We start from the raw sequence: 13,289 nt of genomic DNA on the forward strand, positions 1-13,289 counted from the left end.
ACAGTGATATGCGGGTGAATATTTATTCTTGTAATCAGATATATTAGGTTGCGTTGAAGGAATAACATTTATTTATGTGCACGATTTCTCTAATATACTAACACTAGAAACTAATTGGATAAAGATTTTAGGACAATGCACATGAGATCGTCTATTTCTAGCCCACGATGGGTAATTGATGACTATAAACATGACGGATTAATTATATAAATTCGAACAAAAACAAAATTAAAGGTATATGTAGAGTTAAGGAAGAATTTTCGTGAACTGATGAGCTTCAGTGTAACAGTTCATGACTTATAAAACGTTAGGATCTGATAACATTATTATATAACAGGGAGAACGTTCAATGTAGAATCAAAGTATGAAATCAGAAATTGACTGATACAGTGAATGCCCAGAAGTTTTCGTTCACGTGGGTCTGAACGTAGGTACAAATACAGATTCAATAAAGTATCAATGGTGGTAAATGAATCTATGCGAATGCCATGTGAGGTTCATAATAATATTCCTTTGGAATATGGTGATGGTGGTGATGATGTGCGCCACATCCTGCAGCATGGGACAGATTTGATTCCGATCCTGCTGCACCGGCTGCAGTGGACTGTTCTGTGACTGAGGTGGAGGTTTCGGACGACGATGATCCACCTCCGGCTGCACCACCACTGGCTCCTCCTGCTGCACCAGAACTGGCTCCTCCTGCTGCACCAGAACTGGCTCCTCCTGCTGCACCAGAACTGGCTCCTCCTGCTGCACCAGAACTGGCTCCTCCTGCTGCACTCGCACCAGCTGCTCCTGCTGCACCAGCACTAGCTCCTCCTGCTGCACCCGAACCAGCTGCTCCTGCTGCACCAGAACTAGCTCCTCCTGCTGCACCTGCACCAGCTGCTCCTGCTGCACCGGCACCGGCTGCGCCTGCTGCACTCGAACCTGCTGCGCCTGCTGCACCCGAACCTGCTGCTCCTGCTGCACCCGCACCAGCCGCTCCTGCTGCACCTGCGCCGGCAGATCCTGCTGCACCTGCACCAGCTGCTCCTGCTGCGCCCGCGCCAGCTGCTCCTGCTGCACCGGCACCGGCTGCGCCTGCTGCACCCGAACCTGCTGCGCCTGCTGCACCCGCACCAGCCGCTCCTGCCGCACCCGCACCGGCCGCTCCTGCTGCACCTGCACCAGCTGCTCCTGCTGCACCGGAACCAGCTGCACCCGCTGCACCCGCACCAGCTGCTCCTGCTGCACCAGCACCGGCTGCTCCTGCTGCACCGGCACCGGCAGCTCCTGCTGCACCGGCACCGGCAGCTCCTGCTGCACCTGCACCAGCTGCTCCTGCTGCACCAGAACCGGCTGCGCCTGCTGCGCCCGCACCAGCTGCTCCTGCTGCACCTGCACCAGCTGCTCCTGCTGCACCGGAACCAGCTGCACCTGCTGCACCGGCACCGGCTGCTCCTGCTGCACCGGCACCGGCTGCGCCTGCTCCGTATGCACCAGCTGCTCCTGCTCCGTATGCACCAGCTGCTCCTGCTGCACCAGCACCGGCTGCGCCAGCTCCGTACGCACCAGCTGCTCCTGCTCCGTATGTACCAGCTGCTCCTGCTGCACCAGCACCGGCTGCGCCAGCTCCGTACGCACCAGCTGCTCCTGCTCCGTATGCACCAGCTGCTCCTGCTCCGTATGCACCAGCTGCTCCTGCTGCACCAGCACCGGCTGCGCCAGCTCCGTATGCACCTGCGGCTCCTGCTGCACCAGCACCGGCTGCGCCAGCTCCGTATGCACCAGCTGCTCCTGCTGCACCAGCACCGGCTGCGCCAGCTCCGTATGCGCCGGCTGCTCCCGCTGCACCGGCACCGGCTGCGCCGGCTCCGTATGCACCGGCTGCTCCTGCTGCACCGGCACCAGCTGCGCCGGCTCCGTATGCACCGGCCGCTCCTGCTCCGTATGCACCAGCTGCTCCTGCGGCACCAGCACCGGCTGCGCCTGCTGCACCGGCACCAGCTGCGCCAGCTCCGTATGCACCAGCTGCTCCTGCTGCGCCGGCACCAGCTGCTCCTGCTGCACCCGCACCGGCTGCTCCTGCTGCACCTGCACCAGCCGCTCCAGCTGCACCAGCACCGGCTGCGCCTGCTGCACCGGCACCGGCTGCTCCTGCTGCGCCTGCACCGGATGCTCCAGCTGCACTGGCACCAGCTGCGCCTGCTGCACCCGCACCAGCTGCTCCTGCCGCACCAGCGCCGGCTGCGCCAGCTCCGTATGCGCCAGCTGCTCCTGCTGCACCCGCACCTGCTGCTCCTGCTGCACCGGCACCGGCTGCGCCTGCAGCACCTGCGCCAGCTGCTCCTGCCGCGCCAGCACCAGCTGCTCCTGCTGCACCCGCACCTGCTGCTCCTGCTGCACCCGCACCTGCTGCTCCTGCTGCACCGGCACCGGCTGCGCCTGCAGCACCTGCGCCAGCTGCTCCTGCCGCGCCGGCACCAGCTGCTCCTGCTGCACCCGCACCTGCTGCTCCTGCTGCACCAGCACCAGCTGCGCCTGCGGCACCCGCGCCGGCTGCTCCTGCCGCACCAGCGCCAGCTGCTCCTGCTGCACCCGCACCTGCTGCTCCTGCTGCACCAGCACCAGCTGCTCCTGCCGCGCCAGCACCAGCTGCTCCTGCTGCACCCGCACCTGCTGCTCCTGCTGCACCAGCACCAGCTGCTCCTGCCGCACCAGCACCAGCTGCTCCAGCTGCACCAGCACCGGCTGCTCCAGCTCCGTATGCACCAGCTACTCCCGCTGCACCTGCACCAGCTGCTCCGGCTCCGTATGCACCAGCTGCTCCTGCTGCACCAGCACCGGCTGCGCCAGCTCCGTATGCACCAGCAGCTCCTGCTCCGTATGCACCAGCTGCACCTGCTGCACCGGCACCAGCTGCGCCAGCTCCGTACGCACCAGCTGCTCCTGCTCCGTATGCTCCGGCTGCTCCAGCTCCATATGCACCGGCAGCTCCTGCTGCACCAGCACCGGCTACGCCAGCTCCGTATGCGCCAGCTGCTCCTGCTCCGTATGCTCCTGCTGCTCCTGCTCCGTATGCACCAGCTGCTCCCGCTGCACCTGCACCGGCGGCTCCAGCTCCGTACGCACCGGCTGCGCCAGCTCCGTATGCACCAGCTGCTCCTGCTCCGTATGCACCAGCTGCTCCTGCTGCACCAGCGCCAGCTGCGCCAGCTCCGTATGCGCCAGCTGCTCCTGCTCCGTATGCACCAGCTGCTCCTGCTCCATATGCACCAGCTGCTCCTGCTGCACCAGCACCAGCTGCGCCCGATCCGTATGCGCCAGCTGCTCCTGCTCCGTATGCACCAGCTGCTCCTGCTGCACCAGCACCGGCTGCGCCAGCTCCGTATGCACCAGCTGCTCCTGCTGCACCGGCACCAGCAGCGCCAGCTCCGTATGCACCAGCTGCTCCAGCCGCACCAGCACCAGCTGCGCCAGCTCCGTATGCACCAGCTGCTCCTGCTGCACCAGCACCGGCTGCGCCAGCCCCGTATGCACCAGCTGCTCCTGCTGCACCGGCTCCAGCTGCTCCCGCTGCACCCGCACCTGCTGCTCCTGCTGCACCGGCACCAGCTGCTCCCGCTGCACCCGCACCTGCTGCTCCCGCCGCACCAGCACCAGCTACTCCCGCTGCACCTGCACCAGCTGCTCCTGCTGCACCAGCACCAGCTGCGCCTGCGGCACCCGCACCAACTGCTCCGGCCGAACCGGCACCAGCTGCGCCTGCGGCACCCGCACCAGCTGCTCCTGCCGCACCGGCACCAGCGGCTCCCGCTGAGCCCGCACCTGCTGCTCCTGCTGCACCAGCACCAGCTGCGCCTGCGGCTCCCGCACCAGCTGCTCCTGCCGCACCGGCACCAGCTGCTCCCGCTGCACTCGCGCCTGCTGCTCCTGCTGCACCAGCACCAGCTGCGCCTGCGGCACCCGCACCAGATGCTCCTGCCGCACCGGCACCAGCTGCACCTGCGGCACCCGCACCAGCTGCTCCTGCCGCACCAGCACCAGCCGCTCCTGCTGCACCTGCACCGGCTGCGCCTGCTGCACCCGCACCGGACGCTCCTGCTGCACCTGCACCTGCTGCTCCTGCTGCACTCGCACCTGCTGCTCCTGCTGCACCGGCACCAGCTGCGCCTGCTGCACTCGCACCGGATGCTCCTGCTGCACCAGCACCGGCTGCGCCAGCTCCGTACGCACCAGCTGCTCCTGCTGCACCAGCACCGGCTGCTCCAGCTCCGTATGCACCGGCTGCTCCCGCTGCACCGGCACCGGCTGCGCCAGCTCCGTATGCGCCGGCTGCTCCTGCTCCGTATGCACCTGCTGCTCCTGCTCCGTAAGCACCAGCTGCTCCCGCTGCACCGGCACCGGCAGCTCCAGCTCCGTACGCACCGGCTGCGCCAGCTCCGTATGCACCAGCTGCTCCTGCTCCGTATGCACCAGCAGCTCCTGCTGCACCAGCGCCAGCTGCGCCAGCTCCGTATGCGCCAGCTGCTCCTGCTCCGTATGCACCAGCTGCTCCTGCTCCGTATGCACCAGCTGCGCCTGATCCGTATGCGCCAGCTGCTCCCGCTCCGTATGCACCAGCTGCTCCTGCTGCACCAGCACCGGCCGCGCCAGCTCCGTACGCACCAGCTGCTCCCGCTGCACCCGCACCTGCTGCTCCTGCTGCACCGGCACCAGCTGCTCCCGCTGCACCCGCACCTGCTGCTCCCGCCGCACCAGCACCGGCTGCGCCAGCTCCGTATGCACCAGCTGCTCCTGCTGCACCAGCACCGGCTGCTCCAGCTCCGTATGCACCAGCTGCTCCTGCTGCACCAGCACCGGCTGCTCCAGCTCCGTATGCACCAGCTGCTCCCGCTGCACCAGCACCGGCTGCGCCAGCTCCGTATGCACCAGCTGCTCCTGCTGCACCAGCACCAGCTGCGCCAGCTCCGTATGCACCAGCTGCTCCCGCTGCACCAGCGCCGGCTGCGCCAGCTCCGTATGCACCAGCTGCTCCTGCTGCGCCCGCACCTGCTGCTCCTGCTGCACCGGCACCTGCCGCTCCTGCTGCACCGGCACCAGCTGCTCCCGCTGCACCTGCTCCTGCTGCTCCTGCTGCACCGGCACCAGCTGCTCCCGCTGCACCCGCACCAGCTGCTCCTGCTGCACCGGCACCTGCCGCTCCTGCTGCACCGGCACCAGCTGCTCCCGCTGCACCTGCACCTGCTGCTCCTGCTGCACCGGCACCAGCTGCTCCCGCTGCACCCGCACCTGCTGCTCCTGCCGCACCGGCACCAGCTGCTCCTGCTGCACCGGCACCTGCCGCTCCTGCTGCACCGGCACCAGCTGCTCCCGCTGCACCTGCTCCTGCTGCTCCTGCTGCACCGGCACCAGCTGCTCCCGCTGCACCCGCACCAGCTGCTCCTGCTGCACCGGCACCTGCCGCTCCTGCTGCACCGGCACCAGCTGCTCCCGCTGCACCTGCACCTGCTGCTCCTGCTGCACCGGCACCTGCCGCTCCTGCTGCACCGGCACCGGCTGCGCCAGCTCCGTATGCACCAGCTGCTCCTGCTGCACCAGCACCAGCTGCGCCAGCTCCGTATGCACCAGCTGCTCCCGCTGCACCAGCGCCGGCTGCGCCAGCTCCGTATGCACCAGCTGCTCCTGCTGCGCCCGCACCTGCTGCTCCTGCTGCACCGGCACCTGCCGCTCCTGCTGCACCGGCACCAGCTGCTCCCGCTGCACCTGCACCTGCTGCTCCTGCTGCACCGGCACCAGCTGCTCCCGCTGCACCCGCACCTGCTGCTCCTGCCGCACCGGCACCAGCTGCTCCTGCCGCGCCAGCACCTGCTGCTCCTGCTGCACCGGCACCTGCTGCTCCTGCTGCACCAGCACCTGCAGCTCCTGCTGCACCGGCACCGGCTGCGCCTGCTGCACTCGCACCGGATGCTCCTGCTGCACCAGCACCGGCTGCGCCAGCTCCGTATGCACCAGCTGCTCCCGCTGCACCGGCACCGGCTGCGCCAGCTCCGTATGCACCAGCTGCTCCTGCTGCACCAGCACCGGCTGCTCCAGCTCCGTATGCACCAGCTGCTCCCGCTGCACCGGCACCGGCTGCGCCAGCTCCGTATGCACCAGCTGCTCCTGCTGCACCAGCACCAGCTGCGCCAGCTCCGTATGCACCAGCTGCTCCCGCTGCACCAGCGCCGGCTGCGCCAGCTCCGTATGCACCAGCTGCGCCTGCTGCGCCCGCACCTGCTGCTCCTGCTGCACCGGCACCTGCCGCTCCTGCTGCACCGGCACCAGCTGCTCCCGCTGCACCTGCACCTGCTGCTCCTGCTGCACCGGCACCAGATGCTCCCGCTGCACCTGCACCTGCTGCTCCTGCCGCACCGGCACCAGCTGCTCCTGCCGCGCCAGCACCTGCTGCTCCTGCTGCACCGGCACCTGCTGCTCCTGCTGCACCAGCACCAGCTGCGCCTGCGGCACCCGCACCAGCTGCTCCTGCCGCACCGGCACCAGCTGCTCCTGCTGCACCTGCACCGGCTGCGCCTGCTGCACCTGCACCGGACGCTCCGGCTGCACTTGCACCTGCTGCTCCAGCTGCACCCGCACCTGCCGCTCCTGCTGCACCGGCACCGGCTGCGCCAGCTCCATATGCACCAGCTGCACCTGCTGCACCAGCACCAGCTGCTCCTGCTCCGTACGCACCAGCTGCTCCCGCCGCACCAGCACCGGCTGCACCAGCTCCGTATGCACCAGCTGCTCCCGCTCCGTATGCACCAGCTGCTCCCGCTGCACCAGCGCCGGCTGCGCCAGCTCCGTATGCACCAGCTGCTCCCGCTGCACCAGCACCGGCTGCGCCAGCTCCGTATGCACCAGCTGCTCCTGCCGCACCAGCACCGGCTGCGCCAGCTCCGTATGCACCAGCTGCTCCCGCTCCGTATGCACCAGCTGCTCCTGCTCCGTATGCTCCAGCTGCTCCTGCTGCTCCAGCACCGGCTGCGCCAGCACCGTATGCACCAGCTGCTCCCGCTGCACCAGCGCCGGCTGCGCCAGCTCCGTATGCACCAGCTGCTCCTGCTCCGTATGCTCCAGCTGCTCCTGCTGCTCCAGCACCGGCTGCGCCAGCTCCGTATGCACCAGCTGCTCCCGCTGCACCAGCACCGGCTGCGCCAGCTCCGTAAGCACCAGCTGCTCCTGCTGCACCCGCACCAGCTGCTCCTGCTGCACCTGCACCAGCTGCCCCTGCTGCACCCGCACCAGCTGCTCCTGCTGCACCTGCACCAGCTGCGCCTACTGCACTCGAACCAGCTGCTCCTGCTGCACCGGCACCGGCTGCACCAGCTGCACCGGCACCGGCCGCGCCAGCTGCACTGGAACCAGCTGCGCCTGCTGCACCCGCACCGGATGCTCCAGCCGCACCCGCACCAGCCGCTCCTGCTGCACCGGCGCCAGCCGCTCCTGCCGCACTGGCACCCGCTGCTCCTGCCGCACCGGCACCGGCTGCGCCAGCCGCACTGGAACCAGCTGCGCCTGCTGCACCCGCACCGGATGCTCCTGCTGCACCGGCACCAGCCGCTCCTGCCGCACCGGCACCGGCTGCGCCAGCCGCACTGGAACCAGCTGCGCCTGCTGCACCCGCACCGGATGCTCCTGCTGCACCGGCACCAGCCGCTCCTGCTGCACCGGCACCAGCTGCTCCTGCCGCACTGGCACCGGCTGCGCCAGCTGCACTGGAACCAGCTGCGCCTGCCGCACCCGCACCGGATGCTCCAGCTGCACCCGCACCTGCCGCTCCTGCTGCACCGGCACCGGCTGCGCCAGCTCCATATGCACCAGCTGCTCCTGCTGCACCGGCACCAGCTGCTCCTGCCGCACCAGCACCGGCTGCGCCAGCTCCGTATGCACCAGCTGCACCTGCTGCACCGGCACCAGCTGCTCCTGCTCCGTATGCTCCAGCTGCTCCTGCTGCTCCAGCACCGGCTGCGCCAGCTCCGTACGCACCTGCTGCTCCGGCCGCACCAGCACCGGCTGCACCAGCTCCGTATGCACCAGCTGCTCCTGCCGCACCAGCACCGGCTGCGCCAGCTCCGTATGCACCAGCTGCACCTGCCGCACCGGCACCAGCTGCTCCTGCTCCGTATGCTCCAGCTGCTCCTGCTGCTCCAGCACCGGCTGCGCCAGCTCCGTACGCACCTGCTGCTCCGGCCGCACCAGCACCGGCTGCGCCAGCTCCGTATGCACCAGCTGCTCCTGCCGCACCAGCACCGGCTGCGCCAGCTCCGTATGCACCTGCTGCTCCGGCCGCACCAGCACCGGCTGCTCCAGCTCCGTATGCACCAGCTGCTCCTGCTCCGTATGCTCCAGCTGCTCCTGCTGCTCCAGCACCGGCTGCGCCAGCTCCGTATGCACCAGCTGCTCCCGCTGCACCAGCGCCGGCTGCGCCAGCTCCGTATGCACCAGCTGCTCCCGTTCCGTATGCTCCAGCTGCTCCTGCTGCTCCAGCACCGGCTGCGCCAGCTCCGTATGCACCAGCTGCTCCCGCTGCACCAGCGCCGGCTGCGCCAGCTCCGTATGCACCAGCTGCTCCTGCTGCACCGGCACCGGCTGCGCCCGCCGCACCAGCACCAGCTGCTCCAGCTGCACCGGCACCGGCTGCGCCAGCTGCACTGGAACCAGCTGCGCCTGCTGCACCCGCACCGGATGCTCCAGCTGCACCCGCACCTGCTGCTCCTGCTGCACTGGCACCAGCCGCTCCTGCTGCACTGGCACCTGCTGCTCCTGCCGCACCGGCACCGGCTGCGCCAGCTGCACTGGAACCAGCTGCGCCTGCTGCACCCGCACCTGCCGCTCCAGCTGCACCGGCACCGGCTGCGCCAGCTGCACTGGAACCAGCTGCGCCTGCTGCACCCGCACCGGATGCTCCAGCTGCACCCGCACCTGCTGCTCCTGCTGCACCGGCACCAGCCGCTCCTGCTGCACCGGCACCTGCTGCTCCCGCCGCACCGGCACCGGCTGCGCCAGCTGCACTGGAACCAGCTGCGCCTGCTGCACCCGCACCGGATGCTCCAGCTGCACCCGCACCTGCTGCTCCTGCTGCACCGGCACCAGCCGCTCCTGCTGCACTGGCACCTGCTGCTCCCGCCGCACCGGCACCGGCTGCGCCAGCTGCACTGGAACCAGCTGCGCCTGCTGCACCCGCACCGGATGCTCCAGCTGCACCCGCACCTGCTGCTCCTGCTGCACCCGCACCTGCCGCTCCTGCTGCACCGGCACCGGCTGCGCCAGCTCCATATGCACCAGCTGCTCCTGCTGCACCGGCACCAGCTGCTCCTGCCGCACCAGCACCGGCTGCGCCAGCTCCGAATGCACCAGCTGCACCTGCTGCACCGGCACCAGCTGCTCCTGCTCCGTATGCTCCAGCTGCTCCTGCTGCACCAGCACCGGCTGCTCCAGCTCCGTATGCACCAGCTGCTCCAGCTGCACCGGCACCAGCTCCACCAGCACCGTACGCACCAGCTGCTCCTGCTGCACCAGCACCGGCTGCGCCAGCTCCGTACGCACCTGCTGCTCCGGCCGCACCAGCACCGGCTGCGCCAGCTCCATATGCACCAGCTGCTCCTGCTGCACCAGCACCGGCTGCTCCAGCTCCGTATGCACCAGCTGCTCCTGCTGCACCGGCACCAGCTCCGCCAGCTCCGTACGCACCAGCTGCTCCTGCTGCACCAGCACCAGCTGCGCCAGCTCCGTACGCACCTGCTGCTCCGGCCGCACCAGCACCGGCTGCTCCAGCTCCGTATGCACCAGCTGCTCCTGCTGCACCAGCACCGGCCGCGCCAGCTCCGTACGCACCCGCTGCTCCTGCTGCACCGGCACCAGCTGCTCCTGCTCCGTATGCTCCAGCTGCTCCTGCTGCTCCAACACCGGCTGCGCCAGCTCCGTATGCACCAGCTGCTCCAGCTGCACCTGCACCGGCTCCGCCAGCTCCATATGCACCTGCTGCGCCTGCCGCACCCGCACCAGCTGCTCCTGCCGCTCCGGCACCGGCTGCGCCTGCCGCACCCGCACCAGCTGCACCTGCACTGGCTGCTCCTGCCGCACCGGCACCAGCTGCTCCTGCTGCACTCGAACCAGCTGCTCCTGCCGCACCGGCACCGGCTGCGCCTGCCGCACCCGCACCAGCTGCCCCTGCTGCACCCGCACCAGCTGCTCCTGCTGCACCTGCACCGGCTGCTCCTGCTGCACCGGCACCAGCTGCTCCTGCTGCACTTGAACCAGCTGCACCTGCCGCACCGGCACCGGCTGCGCCTGCCGCACCCGCACCAGCTGCCCCTGCTGCACCTGCACCGGCTGCTCCTGCTGCACTCGAACCAGCTGCTCCTGCCGCACCGGCACCGGCTGCGCCTGCTGCACTGGCACCAGCTGCTCCTGCTGCACTGGAACCAGCTGCGCCAGCTGCACTGGAACCGGCTGCGCCAGCTGAACTTGCACCGGATGCTCCAGCCGCGCTGGAACCAGACGCGCCTGCTGCACCCGCACCGGATGCTCCAGCTGCACTGGAACCGGCTGCGCCAGCTGAACTTGCACCGGATGCTCCAGCCGCGCTGGAACCAGACGCGCCTGCTGCACCCGCACCGGATGCTCCAGCTGCACTGGATCCAGACGCACCTGCTGCACCCGCACTGGATGCTCCAGCTGCGCCAGCTGCACTCGCACCGGATGCTCCAGCCGCACCGGCACTGGCTCCTCCTGCCGCACTTGCACCACCCGCACTGGCTGTCGATCCTCCACTAGAGCCGTATGAAGATCCTGAACTGCCTCCTTTCGACGATGTTGATGTGGTCGTTGATGTTGAAGTTTTCGTTACACCAGATCCGACGTCCTGACCGCCGACCCCCGTGTATTCGTCATCATCAAATTCGTTCCCGGAGTAATCAACATCATCTGAGTAATCAGACCCACCATCGAAGTACGGATTATTCAGTGGAGCATATCCAATCGGTCCAATGCCACCAAATCCATCTCCTACGTCTCTCATCAGTACATCAAGATCTTTATCTAATTCCAGTACGTCTATAGCAAGTGCCACACGGTCCTCGCGCTGAGCATTTGGTCTCCCATGAGTACCTGCCACAGTTACACTCAAAATCACACATATTAACTGAGTGCACCTCATCTTGCAGGAAGCTTCCGAAATCCGGAACATCACTGGTGCACATACTGAGCAGTACCTCTTTATATACCTCACACCCTTATTTAAACATTTGTAAAAATATTTTTCTTTTCACGCCTTTGATAAATACGCTGTTATGTTATACCCGCTGCGTAAGTAACCGAAGTTGAGGAGAGCTTTTCTCTGTGGTATGAGTGTGGAAGTGTTCAATATTACCTCCCATGTTCCTCCTACGTGTATGTAATTCATCGTAAGTATGGTTTCATATCATTATTCGAAACTTTTACGTTTCTAATCGAGGTTTACTTACCGTAATCGTCAGTTCCCTTAATTTCATTAAGTTCTTCAATTGCCCACGCTTTACCTTGACATTAAGTGATCATGCATTTCGCTTGGTAAAAATTTCCGATAGCACATGTCTGATACTATATCGTCAATAGTGATTCCACAAGAAGTATCAATCATTTCATTCATCATACATGATCAGTTTTGATTTTATTATTGTAAAAAATACACAATACATACTGCAAGTTTATCATACGCATCAAAATCATACTATCATTTCAGTCATTAATTCTCAACATTTTTTTTTCACTACCCTTCCCTCTGTTTATATGTTTTCTTTACTAAGTTTCATTTTCAATAAGCTGAATTGAACATTCAATCATTATTTTCATTACATCTTTCCCCGTCATAGAGTAATTATGAGCTCCTGTCACGAGAAGCTTACGTATTACATGTACAAATTAATTACCTGGAATTTGCCGACGTTTACAACCATTCAAGCTACAATATCTAACTGATTTCGATGATGATTTTCTCAATACAGCATTAACTAGTGAAGTAACATAAACTTCAATACACAAAGACGTGATAACCTCTGGTAAGAAGCATATCTGGTAATGTATTTCTACCGCTTTCAGGTAAGAAATAATGCTTTTCTGCAAGTCGTATGAGCTATTGAACCTTTACCATGTCCACAACAAATCATTTCGCCGGTTCATGCAGCATTCTATTTTAGCTGGGCTGCCAAAAGAATTTTGCCCAATTTACTCCTTATGAGATGCTATAATTCAGTTTACATTAGTGCTTAGACGTGGAGCCGAGCTATCAGTATTTTCGAATAGCCGAATAACTCGAATCCGTAAATTATGAAACTTCTAATCCGGTTAGTCGAGTACGCGAATACTTACAGTATCTGAATAGTTCGGGTATCCATGTAATTCGCATATTCGGATAAAGTGAGTATTCATATAGTTAGTATATCCAGAACGATTTGTACAAAATTTGCAAATCAATTACTTTCACACCACATGTTCAAGAAATTTGAAAAACAATTGTGTATGTTTACAACAAAGTTTTATAATATTGTGAGTTAGCTGTCGAATTCATACGGAATGTATGACTATGTCACTTTATTGTACAGAAATTGCAGTCTTGCTCGACTTCTGCGTAGAAAATTTGAAGTGGAGTCGCAAAAATTTTCGAGAGTATACATATAATAGTAGCTGTAACTAACACGTAGCTTTAATACTTGTAGCACAACTATCTTAAGACAAACCTTGCGCGGGAAATCGAATTATTCGTATTATTCGGATAGTTCAAGTATCCAAATAAATTAAGTACTCTGATTATTCGAATAGTTCGGATGTACGGATACCTGGGTACTCGAGTACTCGTGTACTCGAACTATCCAGACAGTACTCGAATACCCGGGTATCCGTATATCCGAACTATTCGAATTTGAACCGTTGGATCCGGTAAATCCGCGGATTGTACGGATAATTTGGATACTCCAGAAAACTGTAGCTCTATTTCACATGTCATTTGGATGTTATGCTACTGCGCTGTTCAGATATTGTCTTGAGAGAGTAATCACTCAAAAATCACAAAATCAATGGTAAATGTACTGTTTCGAAACGGTTTTGGAGAAAGCCGAAAGAAAGTAAGAAATTGATTTGCACACTTGACATTATATGATATTTAATAACACAACATTTGTTTAATCGTTTTATTTTGCCTGGGGAATGATTATCGATTATAGATCTTCAACCTTGTAAAAGTTGTTATGCAGCACTATCTGGTGAAGACAATCTCAACGTTAAATGAT

The 13,289-nt window shown here is 62.8% G+C and overlaps 1 protein-coding gene across 1 annotated transcript; it reads right to left on the bottom strand.

Annotated features, from left to right (window-relative positions):
• Positions 1-4: 4 nt before the first annotated feature.
• LOC124305596 (trichohyalin-like) lies at positions 5-11,182 on the bottom strand. The gene is made up of 29 exons (XM_046765175.1): positions 10,675-11,182; positions 9,883-10,610; positions 9,523-9,762; positions 8,851-9,258; positions 8,539-8,730; positions 8,059-8,466; positions 7,885-8,010; positions 7,003-7,212; positions 6,763-6,963; positions 6,451-6,594; positions 6,220-6,258; positions 5,971-6,147; positions 5,851-5,874; positions 5,539-5,706; positions 5,395-5,442; positions 5,131-5,322; positions 4,747-5,058; positions 4,603-4,698; positions 4,411-4,530; positions 4,219-4,347; positions 3,988-4,098; positions 3,451-3,531; positions 3,331-3,387; positions 3,067-3,234; positions 2,803-2,850; positions 2,221-2,490; positions 1,420-2,076; positions 1,069-1,251; positions 5-876 (listed from the first exon to the last, which is right to left on the bottom strand). Exons 1-29 carry the CDS (start codon positions 11,180-11,182, stop codon positions 457-459), a joined length of 6,465 nt encoding a protein of 2,154 aa, XP_046621131.1. The 3' UTR covers positions 5-456.
• Between the last annotated feature and the right edge of the window lie 2,107 nt (positions 11,183-13,289).

The sequence above is a fragment of the Neodiprion virginianus genome, chromosome 5 (assembly GCF_021901495.1).
Source record: "Neodiprion virginianus isolate iyNeoVirg1 chromosome 5, iyNeoVirg1.1, whole genome shotgun sequence".
Lineage (NCBI taxonomy): Eukaryota > Metazoa > Arthropoda > Insecta > Hymenoptera > Diprionidae > Neodiprion > Neodiprion virginianus.

Excerpts from the sequence above, each read along its gene's own strand:
- LOC124305596 (XM_046765175.1), bottom strand. The coding sequence starts at position 11,182 with ATGAGGTGCACTCAGTTAATATGTGTGATTTTGAGTGTAACTGTGGCA. Across the intron at positions 6,595-6,762 it reads ATACGGAGCGGGAGCAGCTG|GTGCAAGTGCAGCCGGAGCG; the intron begins GTGCATACGGAG and ends CTGGAGCAGCAG. Across the intron at positions 4,699-4,746 it reads ATACGGAGCTGGCGCAGCCG|GTGCCGGTGCAGCAGGAGCA; the intron begins GTGCTGGTGCGG and ends CGGGAGCAGCTG.